The following is an 18,788-nucleotide window of genomic DNA, read 5'->3' as shown; positions in this document are numbered from 1 at the left end:
TGTGCCGTGGCACTGAGCATCCCTGCTCCAGCTGTGGCTGACGGGCCCTGAAGAAGGCTGTGCCCCCCCCAGTATCTGCAGCACCGCCGGCTCTGCCTGGCCCAGGCGAAGGCTGACATCCCAGGGCTCAGTGGTCATTTTCTGTCCCATTTGCATCAGTACAGCTCCCCCCACACCCAGCACGGAGATGCAGCCCCCGCTGCTCCCCACCCCCCCCTGCTCCTCTTGGGTGGCCCCAAATCCCCCTGGATTTTCCCAGCTGGGCAATGAGGTTTGGAGGCTCCGGGTTCATTGCTGTTATTTTTACCCGGCTGCTGAGGAGCAGAGCGGATGGGTTTAGCAGAGCTGGAAGCAGAACGCTGGAGGGAGGAGAGCCCAGCCCTGATCTACACAACAGCTGGAGGTGGTGGAATGGGGAATGGGGCTGCGGGGTGGGGGGGCAGCAGGGAGACGTGCCTCAGTTTCTCCATTTGGGGCTGTGCTGGGGACACCTGGGGACACCCGGAGTGGCAGGGAGAGCTTTTGCTATGAAATAAGTTTACAAATAAGGGATTGTTGGAGGCTGGGAGGTTTGTGCCGACCTCTGGCCACGCGGTGTCTCAGTGGTTCCATTTCTATAGGTGTAGATTCACGTATTGATTCGTGTTTTGTGCACCCACATCTGAACCTTTTGGAGGAACGTGACGTTGGAGGAACCTGGAGCTTTGCAAAAGCTTCACTGAGAAACGTAACGAATGTGACGGAAGGGGTGGAGACAGGAGGTGAGGATGGCCAAAACCTCAGCCCTGGAGCCAAAAGTAACTGGGAAATAAAAAGAAAACATATGGATGGAAAATTCACTGCGCAGGAGGAGGGGTCAGTGCCAGGCTGGGGCTGAGCTCCTGGGCCGGGGGGGGGGGGGGGGGGGGGGGGGGGATGGGTGCGGGGCTGCCCACAACCCCGCTCTGATTTCAGCACTCAGCTGCTCCAGATCAGCTCAGCACAGCTGGGAGGGCGGGCAGATGCTGGTGGGAGAGATCTTACAGCCCTCAGGGAATAACATTGGATTTTATACGTGATTTGTCCTGGAGGCTGGGTGGGAAAGTGCATTTTGGGATGGGATGGAACCCAATAGGATGCAATGGGATGCAATGCAATGGGATGTGAGGGGATGGGATGCAATGAGATGGGACATGGTAGGATGGGATGGGATGGGATGGGATGGGTCCCAATAGGATGCAATGGGATATGATGGGATGAAATGTGATAGGATGTGATGGGATGCAATAGGATGCAGTGCAGTGGCAGACAGTGCAATAGGATGCAGTGGGGTGGATGCAGTGCAGTAAGATGTGAGAGGATGGGATTCAGTGCAAGGGGATACAATGCGATGTGATGGGTTGGGATGAGATGGATGGGATGGGTTGGAATGGGATGGAATAAGGTGTGATGTGATGCAATGCAATGGGATTTGATGGGATGCTGTGTGAGGGGATGCAATGTGAGGGGATATGATGCAGTGCTGCCAGGCTTGATGTTGGCTCGGAGGCACTGTGGGCTGCAGCATGACAGCAGTGGAGGTGTCAGGATAGAGTGAGATGAGGGGGGTGGTCACCCCGAGGCAAAGGCCAGGCAGCTCCCACTGCTCCTTCCTGGTTATTTTCCTGATTGCACGGCCAAAGCGGCTTGCTTGGTGATGTCAGACACTCAGTGAGCTCTGAGGGTGATGGGTTGTAACGTGCACAAACAGCAGTGGCTGTAAGAGGCACAGTGTTTGTTCTCCTGTGCCTGTTCCAGTCCACCGTGCCCCTGTGTGCTGCTCTCTTTGCATTGCTCCATGCCTCAGTTTCCCCAGGCTGAGGTGCAGCATTGGCTCCCCGTGCCCAGGGGATGCCAGGGTGAACCTGCAGGGGGTTTTGCAGGGGAGAAATTGCTGCCTGGCTGCTGGGAGCTCTGCTCTCTGCCTTTCTGTGAACCAGAACTCTCCAAATCCTGCTCTGGCACCAAAATCCTGCTGTATCATTCCTATTCACGGCCCGTGACCACTGGGAAGGGATGCAGGGAGCTGGGGGTGTGAGAATGATGGTGTGTGGGAGTGGAGGGGTGGAGGAGTACAGGGATGTGGAGCTGTAGGGTTAGAAGGGTGCAGGGATATATAGGGGAAGAGGGATGCGGGGATGTGGGAGTGGAAGGAGGTAGGAGAAATGGGATGAGGGGTTGTAGGAGAGCAGGATTGGGAGGAGGCAGGGATATATAAGGATGGATGGATTAGGGATGTAGGGGTAGAGAGATGTAAGGATGTGGGGACAGATGGGGATAGATGTGGGAACACAGAGATGTAGGGGCGGAGCGATGAAGGGATGGAGGAATGGAGGGATGTAGCCATGTAGAAAGCGGAGGGATGCGGGGATGAAGAAGCGATGCAGGGTGGCAGAGACGTAGGGATGCAGGGATACACGTGTGGCGGTGCAGGAGTGAAGGGCTGGGGGGCCGCGGGCTGCAGACCCGAGGCAGGGATCGGCCCCGCAGCCCCACGCCGCGCCCCCGCCCCGGCAGTCCCCGTCGCACTCCGCAGGGCCGGGAGGTGGCAGCAGCGGCCGCGCTGAGCGCAGCGCTCCGCGGATCCCGGAGGATCGGGGCTGATCGGAACCGGGAGCACCGCGCCGTGCGGGGCCGTGCGGGGCTTTGGGGTCCCGCAGCCCCTCTGCATCACTGTGAGGCGCCGGGGGGCTCCGCCACAGACAGCGTCCCCAAAACACTGCTCTGACCGCGGGCTGTAAGCAGAGCTGCAAGGCGCTCTGATGCTCCCAGCGCCCCCCGCATTCATTTTCTCTCTCCTTTCCTTCTCCCAGGTGCGGTTGGATCCCTTCGTCCTCAGGCGCATTTCAGACGTGCCAGCAGCAGTGCGGGATGGAGCTGAGGGACGCGTCGGCAGCAGACGGGCAGCAGCAGCGCGGGGTGGGTGCGAGGTTTGGTGGCACACCGCGACCCCCAGGCGGAGCAGCGGGGTCCGTAGGGCGAGGGGTGCCCGGCATGGCTATGGGTTGGGGCTGCGTGTTGGGGCTGTGGGTTGGGGCTGTGCGTTGGGGCTGCGTGTTGGGGCTGTGCGTTGGGGCTGATGGGCGCTTTCTCGGTGGGACGTGGCCCCTCCCAGACTGTGCTGCGTTTACGGCTTTGGGGTTAACCAACATTTTTGGCCCGAAGTCCCGAGGGGTGGCGGGCAGCTCGGACACGTTGCAAACGCCGTAAGGCCTGCAACCGCTCAGCCGGGGGGGGGAAGCACCTCGTTGGGGCCGGGCACCTCGGGAATGAACGAGCTGAGACCCCCGGCCCCCAGCCGCCTCCACCATCTTTGCTGTGCGGAGCCCCCGACCTCAGCCCGGGGGGGCACACGGGGATGCATGAAGCCCCGGTAGGGTCCTCATGGCGAAGGGGCGTTGCCCTAAAGCTGGCTGTCATCCCAGTGGGGTTTTGGGGTGCTCTGTGATGCCAGCTTGTTTGGAATATAAAAATAATATCAAGAACTCCTTTCCTCCGCACGGACCTGGGAGCGTCCCCCCGGCGCTCGTCCGCACTTCCATCTCCCGGTGTCGGGAGCGGGGGGGGGGGGGGGGTCCCTATAGGGGCGGGGCGGGGGGCGGGGGCCCATCCCGTGCTCGGGTCCCGCCCCGTCCCCGCCCGCCGCCGCTGCCCTCCGCCATGGGGCCGCTGCGCTGCGCTGCGCTCTTGCTGCTGCTGCTGCTGGGCACCGGGACCGGGACCGGGGGCGGCCCCGAACCCCCCCGGGTGGTGCTGGCCCTCCTGGCCCGCAATGCGCAGCACTCGCTGCCTCATTGCCTGGGGGCTCTGGAGAGCCTGGATTTCCCCGCGGCGAACATCGCGCTGTGGTGAGGGTGGGGGAGCCGGGAGCACCCCCAGGTCGTAGGGGGATATGGGGGCGGCGGGTGGGGAGGGGGAGCGGAAGGAGTGGGGGTCCTGGGGGAGCGGTACGTGGGGAGTGGGGGGCTCCGGGGAAAATGGGGGAGTGGGGACATGTGGGAGCTCGAGGGGGTGGGGGACAAGGGGAGCGGGATCCGAGGGGAACAGGGACCTTAGAGGGGTGTCCCCATTCCTTCAGGATCCTCTCAAGGATCGGGGAATAAGGATACGGGGTGGGGGGGAATGGGGACCTGGAGGAGTGGGGACTGCATGGGGATCCCGTTGGGGCGCGGGGAACCCGTGGTGGTGGCACCCCGTGGCCACCAAAGGGGTTGTGGCTGCGTGGGGGGCTCTGAGCGGCTGTGGGAGCAGCGGGGTGGGGGCACAGCGCTGCAGCGGGGGAACGGAGACCCCTCACTGTTTCCCTCCTGGATTTGTAGGGCTGGTGTACGTGAGGGAGCACCCTGAGCTCGTGGGGGCCTTCCACATCCTCAGGGATGGGCGCTGCCTCCCTCTCCCCATAGAGACTGTTCTGTCTCCCCCATTGCCCAAGCACAACCTCTCCAAACCCCTTTCATACCGTGCGGAGGGTGGGAGAGGAGTCCCCGTTCCTCCTCTTTCCCTCTCCTTTGCAGCCGCCACATGCTGGAGTGGAAACTTTTACGGGGGATGAGGCGGGGGCTGGCGGGGAGGGGTCCCGCTGGGGGGAGGCTGGGCTGGGGGCGAGCCGAGGGGCCGCTTTGGTCCTGCCGCCCCCTGGAGACCCTCTGAAGAGCAGCCGGTGGCCGGGGACGAAGTGGGACTCAGAGGGGCAGGAGTGGGGCAATGGGGTTGGGAAGCTGACGTTGGGGCTGACGGGGCTGAGAGCAAGCGAGAGCCGCAGGACGGCGGTGGGGAAGAAATGACCCCTTTGCCTTTCCCTCCCCGGCGAAAGCAGCCGTGGTTCCTCCAAATTACACGTTGCCTTTCCGAGCGAGCCCTGCTCCCCTCTGCAGCTCAGCCTCTCGGTGTGGTAGGGCAGGGAGGGGTCTGTGCCCGGGGGGTCCCCAAGGACCCCAAGCACCGCGGGACTGACGTGTCCCCCCTTCCCCCCCCAGGTGTGCGACGGACCACAACTCAGACAACACGACGGCGATGCTGCAGGAATGGCTGCAGGCAGTGGGCAGCAATTACCACTCGGTGGCATGGAAGGCAGAAGAGGGGCCCAGGTGCGGCCAGGGGGGGACAACCCCGTGTTGCTCCCCCCTCCTTGCACCTTTCCCCTGCGTGCACGCGGGGTTTTTGCAGGGCTTTTTGCATGCGTGCTGCTGCCAGCTCAGCTCGGCGCTGACTCAGGCGGACGGCATGCAGTGTGTGCACTGAGTTTGTGCGTTCCCAGCCCGCACTGTTAACCCTCTGCCTTCCCCCCATTGCACAGTGCTTACCCTGATGAGCTCGGCCCCAAGCACTGGAGCGACAAACGCTATGAAAACCTGATGAGGCTGAAGCAGGAGGCTCTGAGCTACGCCCGGGGGCTGCGGGCGGATTACATCCTGGTAGGGAGAAGGCAGCAGGCGGGTGTCGTGATACATGGGATACATGGGGTGTGGGTGTCCCCACGCCTCCAGCACCAGCTCTGTCCCTGCAGTTTGTGGACACAGACAGCATCCTGACCAACAACCAGACCCTCACCTTCCTCATGGCGCAGAACAAGTCGGTGGTGGCCCCGATGTTGGACTCGCAGACCTTCTACTCCAACTTCTGGTGCGGGATAACGCCCCAGGTACGGCCCAGAAGCCCCGGGGGGCTGCCCAGCACTGTGTCCTGGGCACTGGCACTGTCACACCGCTGTGTTACAGGGCTTCTATCGCCGCACGGCTGACTATTTCCCCACCAAGAACCGGCAGCGCCGGGGCTGCTTCGCCGTGCCCATGGTGTACGCCACCTTCCTGATCGACCTGCGGAAGGAGGAGACAGCACAGCTGGCCTTCTACCCACCCCATCCCAACTACACCTGGGCTTTCGATGACATCATTGTCTTTGCCTACTCCTGCCAGGAGGCCGGTGAGGATCAGCCGTCTGGGGGGGGCTGGGGTCAGCCTCTGTGATGCTCACCCCCTCGCCCTGCAGGTGCTGAGGTCCACGTGTGCAACCAGCAGCGCTTTGGCTACATCAACGTCCCCGTGAAGGCTCACCAGACTCTGGAGGATGAGCGTGTCAACTTTGTGCATCTCACGCTGGAGGCCATGGGTGAGCTCCAGGGGGTCCCCGTGCTGTTCCTGGCAGTGACAGAGGGCTGCAGGCTCCATGGAAGGGATTTTCCATCTCTCTGCAGTGGATGGTCCCCTCATGCAGCGCTCCAGGCACATCTCCGTCCCACCCAAACCGCTCACTAAATTGGGCTTTGATGAGGTACATGCCCCCCATGCCTCCCCTTCACACCTCCTACCCTGGTGTTCAGCCGACCCTGTGTCCCCTGTCTCACACTGCAGTGATGTGCCCTCCCTCCACTGCCCCGGTGAGACTCTTCTCTTCCTCCCCAGATCTTCCTCATCAATCTGGTGAGGCGGCCAGACCGGCGCCGGCGGATGCTGGAGTCCCTGCAGGAGCTGGAGATCGCTGCACGGGTGGTGGATGCAGTGGATGGAAGGTGACAGCGTAGTGTCACCCTGGGAGGGAGCTGGGTGCTGGGGACACCGTGCTGACTCACCCTTTCACCTTGCAGCACCCTCAACAGCAGTGACATCAAGGTGCTGGGAGTGGACCTGCTGCCAGGGTACTATGACCCCTTCTCTGGCCGCACGCTCACCAAGGGGGAGGTTGGATGCTTCCTGAGCCATTACAACATCTGGAAGGAGGTATGGGGCTGAGGGGCACCAGCACGGGTAGGGACCCTCTGTACAACATCTGTCTGGAGAACTTGGGGAGGGGGTCTCTCCTTCAGGGTGAGTGGCCCCAGTATGGCACAGTATAACCCAATATGGCCCAGTGTAGGTCAGCAGCTCTGTGTCCTCCCCACAGATCGTGTCCCAGGGGCTGCAGCGGGTGCTGGTCTTTGAGGACGACGTGCGCTTTGAGGTGTCCTTCCCAGCCCGACTGCAGCGGCTGATGGAGGAACTGGAGGCGGCACGGCACGACTGGGACCTCGTGTAGGTGCTGGGGACGAGGGGTGCGGGGCGAGCGCTGGGCCGGCTCTGACCACTCGCCCTGCAGCTACCTGGGGAGGAAGCAGGTGAACGCAGAGGATGAAGTTCCTGTGGAGGGTGTCCGGAACCTGGTGGTAGCTGGATATTCCTACTGGACCCTGGCGTACGCCATCTCCCTCCGTGGCGCGCAGAAGCTGCTGGCTGCCGAGCCCCTCTCCAAAATGCTGCCTGTGGATGAGTTCCTGCCCATCATGTACGACAAACACCCCAAGTAAGGAGCAGGGCTGCGCTGCTGTGGGAACATGTGGTTCTTCTCCATTGCCACCATCCCACTCCGTCTCTCCCCTCCGCCCTGGCTGGAAGAAAACATCTGCAGCATGAGCTCATTCCCCCCCAGCCCCGCCTGGCCGCCGGCTGCTGGAAAATGGCCCTCTGCCAGCACGGGGCGGCAGGGATGGAGCTGGGGTGTGGGGCTGGCCTTGTGGAGGGCTCAGCCTCACTGGGGGCACCTCACTGGGTGGGGGGTCCTGGAGGGGAGGCAGCTGGAGGTGGGCAAGCGCTGGAGGAGAGGACGTGGGCAAAGGGGAGAGCAGGATGGTAAAATGAAGGGTTGGAAGGGGAGGGGGCACTCTGAGCACACAGCATCTCTGGTGCCATTGTCACTCTCAAAACAGTGCCATCCCCCGTGCACGCACTCCATTGCTGTGTTCTCCATCGCTCCTTACGTGTCCTTCTCCTCCTGCTTTCCCCAGTGAGGACTACAAGCGACACTTTGCCCCACGGGACCTGCAGGTGTTTTCGGCTCACCCACTCCTGGTTTATCCCACTCACTACGCCGGGGACAGCAACTGGCTGAGCGACACAGAGACCTCCACCATCTGGGATGATGACTCCAAACAGACAGGCTGGGTGGGCTCACAGAAGAGCCTGAGGGACCTGCGGGATGGTGGGGGGTATCTTCGCTCTGCATCTCACGATGAGCTCTGAGGGTGCTGGTGCTGGACGTGGACACCCCCTGGGAGCAGCCAGACTCTCCTCACCCACCCATGGGAAGGCATCGGTGAGCAGAGGGCTTACTCCTGCCTGGACCACTAGCAGGGATGCTCACTGCTTTTATCCATAGGGACCAGGCATCGTGACCCAGGGGGGACCATCGTTGATTAGGTTCTCCCCATGGCATGCTCCAAAGTGGGATTTGTCCCTGGGGCTGTTGGCAAAATGGTGCCTAGACAGACGGAGGGGCTGCCAGACTGTGGTGCTCTGGCTCTGTACTCTCCTGAGTAGTGCAAACTGTTTTTTGGACGTCGCATGTGGATTTGCTGATTCAGGAGGAGGGGGGAAGGCCCTGGAAGTGCACATGTGGCCTCCTGCCACCTCTGCCTGTTCCATATCTGGGCCGAAGCCCAGGAGGATTAAAACCAACTGTGTTGGAGCTGACGTTCCTGGCTGCAAGCTGTGCTGGGCAGAGCTGCCCCCAGGTAACACCGATGACAGTGCCTTCCCTCATTTGTTCTGATGCTCTCAGCAGAGGTTTTGGCCTTTGGACTGAAAACCTTTTGCTAATTTGAGCACCGGGATTTGCAGCTGAGTCCTGCTGGTCTCTGGCATGTGTCACGTTTGTGGCCAGATTTGGAGGAGGATGTTTGCTTTACAAGAGTGTTTGTTTTGCGCTAAAACTTCAAGTCCCCAGAGCAAGTGAATACTCTGCAGGGCAATTCTTGGTTGAAAACTGGTGAAGAGAAGCAAGTCCCTTGAAAATGCTGCAACTGACCCTAGTCTGGGTAGGCTGGGGGAGAGGTGAGCTTCTTGCCAAGTCCCCAGAGCTGCTGCTCTCCCCTCTATTGCTCCCGTGGCTGAGGTATCCTGGATGCAGACCTTGCAGGGTGAGGGGATTGGAATGGGAGCTGTAAGCAGAGGGTGAAGTTTGGGTGCCAGCTGGAACAGAGGAAGGAGGCGGCAGGTCCCAGGGTGCGTTCCAGTGCCTGCTGGGATTTGGGCATGGAGCTGCTGTGCTTGCAGGTTGTAGCTCAAACAGGACACATGCAGCAGAACACCAAGCTTTTGGGATGCTGGAGTGGTGCTGGAGCGTAGAAGGCATTCCCTAGCAGCTCTGGCAGGAGAGCTGTAACAAAGCTGGCCAGGAGCTTTCAAAAACTCCAATGTTTTGGCAGAAAACAGCCTAACTCAGAAACTATGACAGCCTGAAACCTCTCCACTAGTTGCTCCAGTTCCGTGGGAGCAGACTGGTCTGCTGGTGAGCTAGGAAATTCCAGGCAGCTCTGCCTTTCTCTGCCATGGGGTGCTGGGACACCTTTACTGCACAGCCACGATGCGGGGCACCAACAGATGCTGAGAGGAAAGGGATGTTTGTGCAGGGGAATGCGCGGGGTGTTCTGAGCAAGGCTGCAGCCACCAGCAGGGACCTCAGGGAGGGACTGAGAACGGCCGTGGTGAAGGGGCAGAAGGCGCTGGGCCCCCGCATGCAGCTGAAGGGTGAGGGGACGGCGCTGGAGCTGCCCCATGGCTGCCCCGGCCGTGCGGGGCCCGGCTCCAAGGAACACGGGTCTGGAAGAGGCTGTGCTGGGCTGCGCCAGGGCTGTGCGCTCCTGCCAGGCCTGGCAGCCACGCCGATTGTTTCCATGTTCGCTGCGCTGCCAGACAGCATCAGGGAGGAGGAGGGAGAGGAGGAAAAAAGGGGGAGAGCCTGGAGCGGGGCTTCGTGTGGGACAGGGCTCAGTGGGAGCCGGGGACTGCGAGCCCTGACGTGGGGCGGCACTGTCCTATGGGGGGTCAAGCACGCTGCAGGGCACAAACACAGGCCAGACCCGCAGCGTCCCGCTGAGGAGAAGGACAAATCCCCCCGTTAGCCTCTAAGCGACCCCGACTCGGGACGACGCCCGGTCTGTATCTGCAAGGTTCTCAGCCAGCAAGAACCTCGGGGGCCCCGCCGCCATCTTGGTTGTGGGCGTCTCCACCGTCTTGGTTGAGGGCGTCTCCGCCATCTTGCTTCCGGGCAACGTCGCCATCTTGGTTACAGGCGGCGGGGCGGGGCCGTGAGGCGTTGCGGGGCCGGGCCGGCGGACGATCCGTGCTTCTTCCCTCCGCGCCGTTCTGGCGGTCGCTCGGGTGCCCTGTGGCTGTGGTGGGGCCCTTTAGGAAGGGCAGGGGTTGGGGATGCAGCCGGGGTCGCTGGGCTGAGCCCGCATGTAGGAGCGGAGATGGAGGCCCCGGAGCTGTTTGCCACAGCCGTGCCCGAGGAGCAGCTGGAGGGCGGCTGGGACCGGGCCCTGCGGAGGCTGTTCGGGCCCAGCCAGTGCCTGCGCAGCGTGGAGCGCCCCAGGGGCGTGGGATCCCTTCCCGCCATTGTGCAGGGCAGGATGCAGGAGCAGTAAGTGCCTGGGTGCTGCTCTGTGTTCACACTGCTGCCTTCCCTGCTCAGAATGTCCTTAGCGGCCTTTAGGGCTGTCCTCACGTCCACCACCTTTCCTTGCTGCCCTCCAGCCACATGTGTGTCCGGGCTCTGTGACAGTCTCCCTGTTGGGCAGTGTGAGCCCAGCTTATGGCTCTGTTCTTCTCTGCAGCTGGCAGAAAGGACGGGGCTTCTCCTCTTGTGGCCAGTGGGAAGAAGCCATCATCTGCTATACAAAAGCCATCAACCTGGATCCACAGCGGGTAATGGGACCCTGGAGAGCTGGGAGCAGGAGGCAGCATTGCTAAGCCTGTAGCACTGGCACCTCGCTTCAGGGTGCTCTTTGCTATGGTGTTAGCATGGTGCCAGCATGATTCTGGGCTCTTGGAGTGTAGCTGGGCCCTGGCAGCATGGGCTGAGGGTGTCCATGGTGCAGGCAGAGCTGTATGAGCAGCGGGCAGAGGCTTTCCTCCAGCTTTGTGACTTCCAGTCAGCCAAGTTGAACTTAATGAAGGTACTTGCATTGGCACCTGCACAAGAACAGCACTGCCTGGCTCGTCTGGCTCTTGTCCTTGACCTGCAGGTGAGCAACCACTCACTTCTCCCCATCTGCAGCCCCAACTTGTGACCATGCTGACTGGCTATCCCTGCAGGGCCAGAGTCTGCTGGACCAGGAGCTCTACAGTGAGGCCCTGAAGGCCTTCATACAGGCAGCTGAGCTGCAGCCTCACTGCAGGGTGTTCTACCAGAGGAGGTGAAGCCAGGGCTGCAGGTTGTTCAGCAGGCTGGCCCTGCCTTACTGCAGGCTCCCCATAGCCTTGTCCCTCTCTTGCAGCATCGTGTGCCTTGCTGCCCTTGGCGAGTTCCCAGAGTTCCTCCGGATGCTTAACAGAGAACTGGAGGAGGATGTGAGGAACCCTGATATGTATGTGCTCCGTGCCTTCTTCTACAAGCGGTTTGGGCAGGTATGACCATGTTGGTCCCTTTGAGGGACCCTGGCTACCCTTCCTGGATATGGGGCCACAGTAGGAAGCACCAGGTCCTGAAGCTGGCCCCCTGGGCAGCTGGCCCTGTGCCACCAGGACATCCAACGGGCCCTGAAGCTGGAACCGCAGCACAGAGCTGCCCAGGCTTTGTGGCAGAGGCTGCTGAGACAAGGCCAGGAGGCCAAAGCCCAGGCAGTGTTGAAGGCCCTGTGTGGAGACCTGCGTGGGGCCCTGTATGAGATCAGCTTTGCTATTGAGAGTGACCCGTTGGCTGCTGAATTCTTCACCCTCAGGTAGCGATTGTTTTGCTGCAGGTAATTAGCTGTACTGCTGTCTGAGTTTCCTTTCTCTGTCCCTGTGTCACAGGGGGACTCTCCTCCGACAGCTCAAGAACTTCAGTGCAGCCATCAAGGACTTGGTCAGGGCGAGGGAGCTGAGCACAGTGGGGAGCCCAGAGGCCCGGGAGGCTCAGCGGCAGCTGGTGCTCGCCTACAATGATTGTGCTGTGCACTGCTATGCTCTGGGCCAACTTGATGAGGCTGTAAAGCTCCTTGGTGAAGCATTGCAAAATGAAAGGACAGAGCAGGGACTCTACACCAACAGAGGAGGCAAGTGGCTGGGCTGGTTGTCACAGCAGGGTAACGTCAGTGGCTTGTGGATAATGCTGGGGTGTCACACAGCAGTGGCTGGCGCTGAGGCAGTGAATGTCTGCAGAGAGAGGCCTTGCTCTGCAGCCCTGTGTTAGAGACCTGTGGCAAAAGCAGGAGGTGGGGCAGCTGGGTTCTCCCTTGATCCTGATCCCAGTGCACTGTTTCAGCAATGGGAAGGGGTGAGGAGTGGGGATTTGCCACTGGTGCTACTACTCCTTCCCCACGTAGTATCTTCTGGGGCACAGCTGGCAACTGCTGCTCTCCCCTGGATCAGGCTGCATGTGCTGCTTGTTGCAGCGCAGACTTCGGCTATGATGCTGAAACCTGAGGAGGGCTGCACACGAGGTGTGTGTTTCCCACTGGTTCCAGATAAAGCCCTGGGGCAGCAGCCAGCCCCTCTCAGCCCTGCCGAGCCCTTCTTCTTCTCTGCAGACTGCTTCTTTCGCCTGGGGGAGCTGACCTACGCCATGGCGGATTACCAGCAGGCGCTGGAGCTGAGTCCAGGGAACCGTGCTGTGCAGGGCCGTGTTGCGGCTGTGTTGCATGAGAAGGGCTGGCAGGACGTGGCAGCCAGGTGAGAGCAGGGCGGTTTAGGCTGCTTGAGGGCCTGTGGTGAGCCAGACACACACTGCTGTCCCCTCGCAGGCGGTTCCTGCAGGCAGAAGCTTGCTTTTCTATGGCCATTGAACACGACCCCCAAGAAGCACTGCATTACCTGTGCCGTGCCGTGGCCAAGCGGTGCCTAGGGAAGGTGGAGAGCTCAAAGGAGGATGTTGCACACAGCCTGTGGCTCAGCGCCACGGATAGCAAGGTACAGCCCTGCTGCTGCTGCTCTGTGCCGTCCTCAGGCAACGGGCAGCATTCCTGGCTCAGCTGCAGGCACTGTGCCTGATGGTTGGGTGGTTTCTGTTCTGCATCAGGGCCACCTGCAGGGATCAAGGAACATGAGCTGGGGGACCTGCTAGGCTACAGGTCCAAGCCAAGCAGCAATGGTTATATGTTGGCTTTTACAAGAGTTTGGTGTTAGAGTCATTGGTCAGATTGTCTTCTGCTTATTCTCACTTTCTTGTTTCTTTAAATCTAATCCAGGGCAGAAGCCCTTCTGCAGCTGACTGCGGGCAAGGGGAGAGTATCCCCACACTGCTGCCTCCAAGCATTGCGCTGTCATAGCAGCACGGTTCAACAGATCTGGGATTTCTTTACAAAATAAAACCGAACAGGTTCCCTGTCAGAGCAGGTCCTGGTGAGGCTGTCAGGTGTTTGGCTGCAGCAGGGGAAACCTGTGGTGCAGAGCTCTTTGCAGGCAAGTTTTTCTGTGAGTGCTGATATGTCAGGAGGATGTTCAGGTCTTGCCTTGTTGCCACTGCAGATCCTTTCCCTTGCACGCCGCCTCTTTCCAAGGAGGACTGTCCAGGCTATCCTGAGGAGCCTTGGCCAACAGACCTCGGATAAAACACTTCAGAGTCCTCCAAGACTTCCATCTGATGATGCCTGATGGACAGAAGCAGTAGGTGTGTGCCGGTGGTGGTGGGGTAATTTGTCTTGGGTGTTAGCCTGCTGCTGCTGCATGCTCTCAACTGGGTTTGTTCAAACTCTGATGAGGGCTTTGCTCTGGAGCACAGAAGCACATTTTGGCTACTTAACTGCTGAATTACTCTTGTTGCCAAAGGCTTTTTGCCACTGTCTGCACCTAAAAGGCATCAGTAGGTTGCTGGAATGTCTACATGTGGGGAAACATTCCAAGCAGAACCTCGTTCCTTCTCAGCCCTCTTAGCTGAAGGCTCTGATGGGTGTTTGCTGTAGACCTGCGGCATTGCCTGGGCACTGGTGCCTGTCCCCAGGCTGCTGATGGCAAGAGAGGTTGTGTGGGTTTCACCTGCACTGGCACAGTCCTGGGAACAAGGCCTTGTATGCAGAGATGTGCTCTGCACAGGGGAAAAATGGGCTGCCTGCAGCTGTGGCAGGACAGACCTTGTGGCTTTCTTGTACCTACACTGGCTCCTCTGCAGGGTGTCAGGGCCAGCGACTGCTGTTTCACCTCCACCCCTGGGAAAGAAAGGCCACAGTCTTGTTTCCTGTTACCTAATTTATAGAGCATCATCTTTATGCCTCTAAATCCCCAAAGTGCTACTGCACCAGGCAGCTGTGCCCATGAAAATGCGAGTCTAACTCTGTCCATGATTGCTGCTGTTAGGAATCCAAGCAAATGACTGTTCCTCAACCATTTATTTCATAAAAGATTTATTTTAAAATTAGAAATGCTACCATTTCTGCAGGCAGGATGGTCTGTACATGGACCAGCTCCTGGGCTGCATTTAGGCTGTTCCTCCAATGGCTGCCCACGAAGCTGCAGGAAGCTGGAGGAAGGTTGGAATGGTCCTGAGTGCTAGCAGCTCATTTCAGCCCAGGGCACGAGAGGAACATCAGGGACCCTCAGCCATGTCCCCATTCACACAACCCCCTCAGGCAGCTCATTCTCACAGTAGGAATGATTCTCTGACCTGTGCTCCAGTAACCGACTGCAGAGATTAAAGTGGACAAAGGCCAGCAGTGCCATACACCCACCATGCTTGACAGCATGGAGTACAAACTTCTCTATCTTGTCCTCAGGTCCCCACATAAGTGGCACTCCTGTGGAGCTGAGCAGAGCTGGTTCTTCCAGTGCCTGCAAGGTCTGACCAGCAGAAGGACATCAAAGAAGCTCAAGAGCTCATAGCACCAATTGCTCAGCCTGCTGTAGAAATTACCATTGAATAAAGTATTGTTAAAAACCATCAGTGTCACCACAGTCTCCTCTGGAGGTAGGAATGAACTTTTTTTTTGTAAGTAAGTCCTGTTTTTTTTCATTTCCATGGTTTGCTGCAGAGAAATCCTTTGGACCTTGGGGGAAAGATGGGCAGAAGGACAAGTAGGGAAGCTGAGTTTTTGGCAGGCTGAGCGTTGCCATATTCCCTTGTTATGTCCCTATTTTTGTTGGTGCTCCCTACCAGCACCTATTCACAGTGAAAGGAAACTGGGAAGAAGTTGGCTCTAAAATTTCCTTTCAATGAAAAGGGTAATGTTGAGGGTGTTCACCAGCCAGCAACGCAGCAGTCAGCACCAGCACTGTCACGTTGTACCAAGGAACTGAGGTACTGCCATGCTTAAAAGATGGCTTTTAAAAATGCTAAAATAATGTATTAAAAAAAAAATAATTCCTTTTTGGGCTCAGAATCTTCATGCATTGGATAGCAGAAGCTGCCAGAAGAGGAGAGAGCTGCAGATTGGTGTTGCTGACAGGGTAAGAAGCCTCCCTGACACTGCAGTCTCTCCTGACATCTTCCCTTCTTCATCACAGGTACGACTCGAGTGGTGCACCAGGCTGGGCATAACCACCTTCACCTGGCCACAGAATAAATGATAAAGTGCTGTAAACCAAATCACTTGCACTTGCTCCCACAGTTGCATTCTGCAGTAGTGCCCTTGGGGCTGGAAAGACAAATTCAGCAGGAGGGCATTTGTGCTGCTGCATGGCAGCACGCAGCTCCTGGTGCTCGTCCCACCAGTCTGCAGCTTTACAGCCCCATAAGGATCTGAGCAAGGCTAGAAGAAAAAACTGATCCGAGAGGCTACAGTTTTGCATCCTGTTGATGAGAATAATTTCTCTTCTTCTGGGAAGTAGGGGATGCTGTCAGCCACCTCCTGGACAACACCCTGGCGTACTTCTAACCCTTGCTGCACAAGTTCATTGATGACGCATTGCTTTACGTGGTGGTGCTTCAGGGGGAGGAAGGGCACGACAAAATCAATGAGATGTTCATTAATAATCCCAGATTTCCAGAATCCACCTACAAAAGCAAAGGAGGAGACAGAAGATTTTACTTCTGGTGTCTGTGGTCCTTGGAATTCAAGGAACTGCTTTGTTTGAAGCCAGAGTACTCGGCTGAAGACAGATCTGCTCGTTTTGTACAAGGACTTAAACCAACAGCTGTCAACCCCTCCTTCCCCAGATCGATTTGTCTTTTCCCAGGAATGGTTAGGTTTAACTGAGCTGCTCAGATTTTAAGCTCTGCTCTGTGACAAGGACAAAGCAGGCAGCAAGGATTGATTCCCAGTGCCTTTTCAGTGAGTGTGCTGTGCTGTTTGCCATACTTTATCTGAATACACATTTTCTCCAAAGAATTTTGCTAAGCATGCTAACAGATTTGCTGGCTTGGGAAGCAGGCTATTCCTTCCCTCTGCCAGAAAACCTCGAGGAGCTCACCATTCCTTTCCCTTCAAATTTCTGTCCCCTTCTGCCTGCTTAGGAGATCCCAGAGAGCATCTGTGGCTGTGTGGAGTGGGCCTGGCTCCCTCTGCTGGGCTCTGCTCCCTGCTGAAACACTGCAGGTTCACTCACTCTGAGGGTTCTCAAACACGGCTTTGGAGATGGCTGCCTCCATGTCCTGCAGGCTGATCTCCTCCCGGTCCCGGTGGGCACGCCACAGATCCAGTGTCATTTCATTGATCTGCTCTCCTCCTGCGTTGCTGCAGAAGTAACAAGAATAAGACAACTTACTACCCAGGACAGTGGTACTGCAGGACAGAGGTGGCATCTGTCATCCTCCAGCCTGCGTGAGCTCAGTCCAGGCTTGCTCTGCTGCCTGGCCTAAAAGGACTCCTGCAAAGGCAAGCAAATAACAGGAAGGGGAGAGCTTTTTCAGACACTCCAATTCTGACTGTTCACGAGGAGATAACATCTGCTGGTTTCTGCAGAAGCTCAACGCTTGCAAAAGGAAAAGCAAAATGAAAGGGTGTTCTGAAGTAGGCATCGTGCTGTGCCCACGTGAGAAGCAGGGCACTGGAATGCCCCGTGATGCCCCACTGCCACACAGGGGCACCTCACCTTATGAAGATGAAGATGGCTTTGCGGTAGTTGGTCCCATACACGACCCACGAGGGTCCCAGGAACGGCATGATCACATCAATCAGGCCTGGGTGCATCTTGTCCATCTCCTCAAAGAGAAAGACCGACCGTCCGCACTTCGTCAAGTTCCCTTGGATCCAGTGCTTCAGGTTCTCCTAGGAAAAATACCCACCAGACCATAAAGCAGCGAGGGAGGCCTGAGCTACTGCAGTGCAAGGGCTGAGGTGAAGCACAGAAGCAGCTGTGCAGCACCACCTACTCAGAGCAGGAACAGCCAGCCCTGAGGCAGGCTGCTTTGTCCCGGGCCTGGCACGGCGACTTATCTGTGCCATTTATTAGCTCATTACAGGTCTTCTATTGCAGATTTAAAGCAGTGAGAAGGAGGCAGCAAACTAAAGCTGGGTATTCAGCCTCCTACAGCTCTCTACATTCTTCTCTTTCATTGCATTACAGTTCCCAGTTACTGGGAGGGAGACGTGCTTGCTGTCGCCTCCTTTTCTGGTGCAGAATTGTGTGCCTGCACCAAATGAGAACAGCTCTCCCCTTCCTTACTACAGCTGAAGTTACATCAGTGCCAACCCACACACGAACACTTAGGTCCCCTGGATATGAGTGTAACTCCTAATTGCATCGTTTTACCCAGCACGAGGCTTTACCCTACCGAGCACGTTTCTTGTAAGGATGCAAAAGAACACACAACTCCTCCAAACACCCAGAAGGAAAATATCCAGGTGTGCTGGTTTCCCCACTGCTGAGGTTTCATTTGGAAAACCTCCACCTTTGGATTTCTTGCCTCTGCCAGCTGCAGGAGCCACAGGTTAAGCTGTGTTTGGGAGCTCCTTGTTGGGTGAGGAGGGAATTAGCACAGCCGTACAGAGGTTTTCCCAGCTGTTGATTTGGAAAGCACAGAGACAATTTCAGGTGAAAGGCACTAAGTGAAACACTCTGGCTGCGTACTCAAAGGGCCGCGTAAATATTTAAAGAGGGAGAAAATGACAGCGAGAACGGCTGCTGGGAAAACAGAAGCGCATATCGCAGAGGTGCCTGCAGCCACTGCGTGGAGCCTTTGCTCCAATCTCTGGCAGAGGGCGAAGCACAGAGCCGCAGCCCTGCCGTCTTCTGGAGCAGCCTGAGCGTGCGCTGAGCGCCGGGACGGCCGCAACCCGCAGCGCGGGGCAGCGCTCACCTTGTACCGCTCCACGTGCTCCGCGTGGGGGAAGTGCACGATGGGGGAGAACTGGTGGACGTGGCGGCTCTGCAGCCCCTCGGGGAAGAGGTGCCGGACCAGCATGGAGCTCACGAAGGTTTTTCCCGTCCCGGTGGAGCCGTGGAAGGACATGACGAGGGGCTTCTCCGGGCTGCGCTTCTCCAGGAACCGCCTCAGACCCTTCATCAGCTGCTGCCTCACCAGGGGCTGCCCCACCAGGGTCACGGCCAGCTCGCACTCCAGACCTGCGGCAAAAGCAAATCCTTTACGAAGCGAAGGTCCGACGGCTCCCGTCCTGCGGTGGCCCCAACGCCGCCGCGCCACCCCCGACCTAGGATCGGAACCTAACCGCGCAGGTCGGGTTCGAAGCCGCACTCGCAGTCCTCCGTGAAGCTGCAGCGCAGTGCCCTCAGTGCCCACAGGTCCCAGGCGGCGGCGGCGGCCGAGAGCAGCGCCAAGCTTAGCGCCAGCACCGCCGCGGAGCGACACATGGCGGCCGCGGCTCCGGCACCGCCCGCACTACAGCTCCCGGCGTGCCCCGCGGGGCGCGGGGGAGGCGTGGCAACGAGGGAGTGGGCGTGGCCTAGAGCTAAGGGGCGTGGTCTGGTCGCATAGCCCCGCCCACACAC

At 58.6% G+C, this 18,788-nt stretch overlaps 3 protein-coding genes across 6 annotated transcripts; 2 read left to right on the top strand and 1 right to left on the bottom strand.

Annotated features, from left to right (window-relative positions):
* Positions 1 to 3,762: 3,762 nt before the first annotated feature.
* CERCAM (cerebral endothelial cell adhesion molecule) lies at positions 3,763 to 8,459 on the top strand. 2 transcript variants are annotated; one of them, XM_042830796.1, is made up of 12 exons: positions 3,763 to 3,866; positions 4,995 to 5,105; positions 5,315 to 5,432; positions 5,525 to 5,659; positions 5,736 to 5,940; positions 6,007 to 6,126; positions 6,212 to 6,288; positions 6,420 to 6,526; positions 6,602 to 6,734; positions 6,898 to 7,025; positions 7,090 to 7,293; positions 7,775 to 8,459. In XM_042830796.1, exons 2-12 carry the CDS (start codon positions 5,032 to 5,034, stop codon positions 8,007 to 8,009), a joined length of 1,536 nt encoding a protein of 511 aa, XP_042686730.1. In that variant the 5' UTR covers positions 3,763 to 3,866; positions 4,995 to 5,031; the 3' UTR covers positions 8,010 to 8,459. The 2 variants fall into 2 exon arrangements, with proteins under 2 accessions (XP_042686730.1, XP_042686731.1); XM_042830797.1 differs by having other exon boundaries at positions 3,848 to 3,872.
* Positions 8,460 to 10,097: 1,638 nt separating this feature from the next.
* Positions 10,098 to 16,228, top strand: TTC16 (tetratricopeptide repeat domain 16). 3 transcript variants are annotated; one of them, XM_042830798.1, is made up of 11 exons: positions 10,098 to 10,410; positions 10,604 to 10,694; positions 10,868 to 11,014; positions 11,085 to 11,185; positions 11,267 to 11,396; positions 11,496 to 11,710; positions 11,784 to 12,025; positions 12,500 to 12,641; positions 12,713 to 12,878; positions 13,437 to 13,578; positions 14,678 to 16,228. In XM_042830798.1, the coding sequence occupies exons 1-10, from the start codon at positions 10,241 to 10,243 to the stop codon at positions 13,560 to 13,562; spliced, it is 1,530 nt and encodes a 509-aa protein (XP_042686732.1). In that variant the 5' UTR covers positions 10,098 to 10,240; the 3' UTR covers positions 13,563 to 13,578; positions 14,678 to 16,228. The 3 variants fall into 3 exon arrangements, with proteins under 3 accessions (XP_042686732.1, XP_042686734.1, XP_042686735.1); XM_042830800.1 differs by lacking the exon at positions 14,678 to 16,228 and having other exon boundaries at positions 13,157 to 13,529; XM_042830801.1 differs by lacking the exons at positions 12,713 to 12,878; positions 14,678 to 16,228 and having other exon boundaries at positions 13,437 to 13,574.
* TOR2A (torsin family 2 member A) lies at positions 14,292 to 18,561 on the bottom strand. The gene is made up of 5 exons (XM_042830802.1): positions 18,491 to 18,561; positions 18,139 to 18,404; positions 16,932 to 17,107; positions 16,446 to 16,573; positions 14,292 to 15,894 (listed from the first exon to the last, which is right to left on the bottom strand). Exons 2-5 carry the CDS (start codon positions 18,343 to 18,345, stop codon positions 15,650 to 15,652), a joined length of 756 nt encoding a protein of 251 aa, XP_042686736.1. The 5' UTR covers positions 18,346 to 18,404; positions 18,491 to 18,561; the 3' UTR covers positions 14,292 to 15,649.
* Positions 18,562 to 18,788: the final 227 nt, after the last annotated feature.

Source organism: Centrocercus urophasianus, unplaced genomic scaffold, assembly GCF_019232065.1.
Source record: "Centrocercus urophasianus isolate 14NV4802_14NV808 unplaced genomic scaffold, USGS_Curo_1.0 seq_34, whole genome shotgun sequence".
NCBI lineage: Eukaryota > Metazoa > Chordata > Aves > Galliformes > Phasianidae > Centrocercus > Centrocercus urophasianus.
The sequence above is the reverse complement of the archived record's forward strand: the minus strand, read 5'-3'. Positions and strand labels throughout refer to the sequence as shown.

What these genes read in the sequence shown, in the direction of transcription:
- CERCAM (XM_042830796.1), top strand. Translation starts at nt 5,032, where the DNA reads ATGCTGCAGGAATGGCTGCAGGCAGTGGGCAGCAATTACCACTCGGTG. An exon ending in AAGGCAGAAGAGGGGCCCAG is followed by an intron (nt 5,106 to 5,314) that starts GTGCGGCCAGGG and finishes CCCATTGCACAG; the next exon opens with TGCTTACCCTGATGAGCTCG. An exon ending in TCTCACGCTGGAGGCCATGG is followed by an intron (nt 6,127 to 6,211) that starts GTGAGCTCCAGG and finishes ATCTCTCTGCAG; the next exon opens with TGGATGGTCCCCTCATGCAG.
- TTC16 (XM_042830798.1), top strand. Translation starts at nt 10,241, where the DNA reads ATGGAGGCCCCGGAGCTGTTTGCCACAGCCGTGCCCGAGGAGCAGCTG. An exon ending in TCAACCTGGATCCACAGCGG is followed by an intron (nt 10,695 to 10,867) that starts GTAATGGGACCC and finishes TCCATGGTGCAG; the next exon opens with GCAGAGCTGTATGAGCAGCG. An exon ending in AGGGTGTTCTACCAGAGGAG is followed by an intron (nt 11,186 to 11,266) that starts GTGAAGCCAGGG and finishes CCTCTCTTGCAG; the next exon opens with CATCGTGTGCCTTGCTGCCC.
- TOR2A (XM_042830802.1), bottom strand. Translation starts at nt 18,345, where the DNA reads ATGAAGGGTCTGAGGCGGTTCCTGGAGAAGCGCAGCCCGGAGAAGCCC. An exon ending in GCCATCTTCATCTTCATAAG is followed by an intron (nt 16,574 to 16,931) that starts GTGAGGTGCCCC and finishes TTACTTCTGCAG; the next exon opens with CAACGCAGGAGGAGAGCAGA. An exon ending in CGTGTTTGAGAACCCTCAGA is followed by an intron (nt 15,895 to 16,445) that starts GTGAGTGAACCT and finishes TTGCTTTTGTAG; the next exon opens with GTGGATTCTGGAAATCTGGG.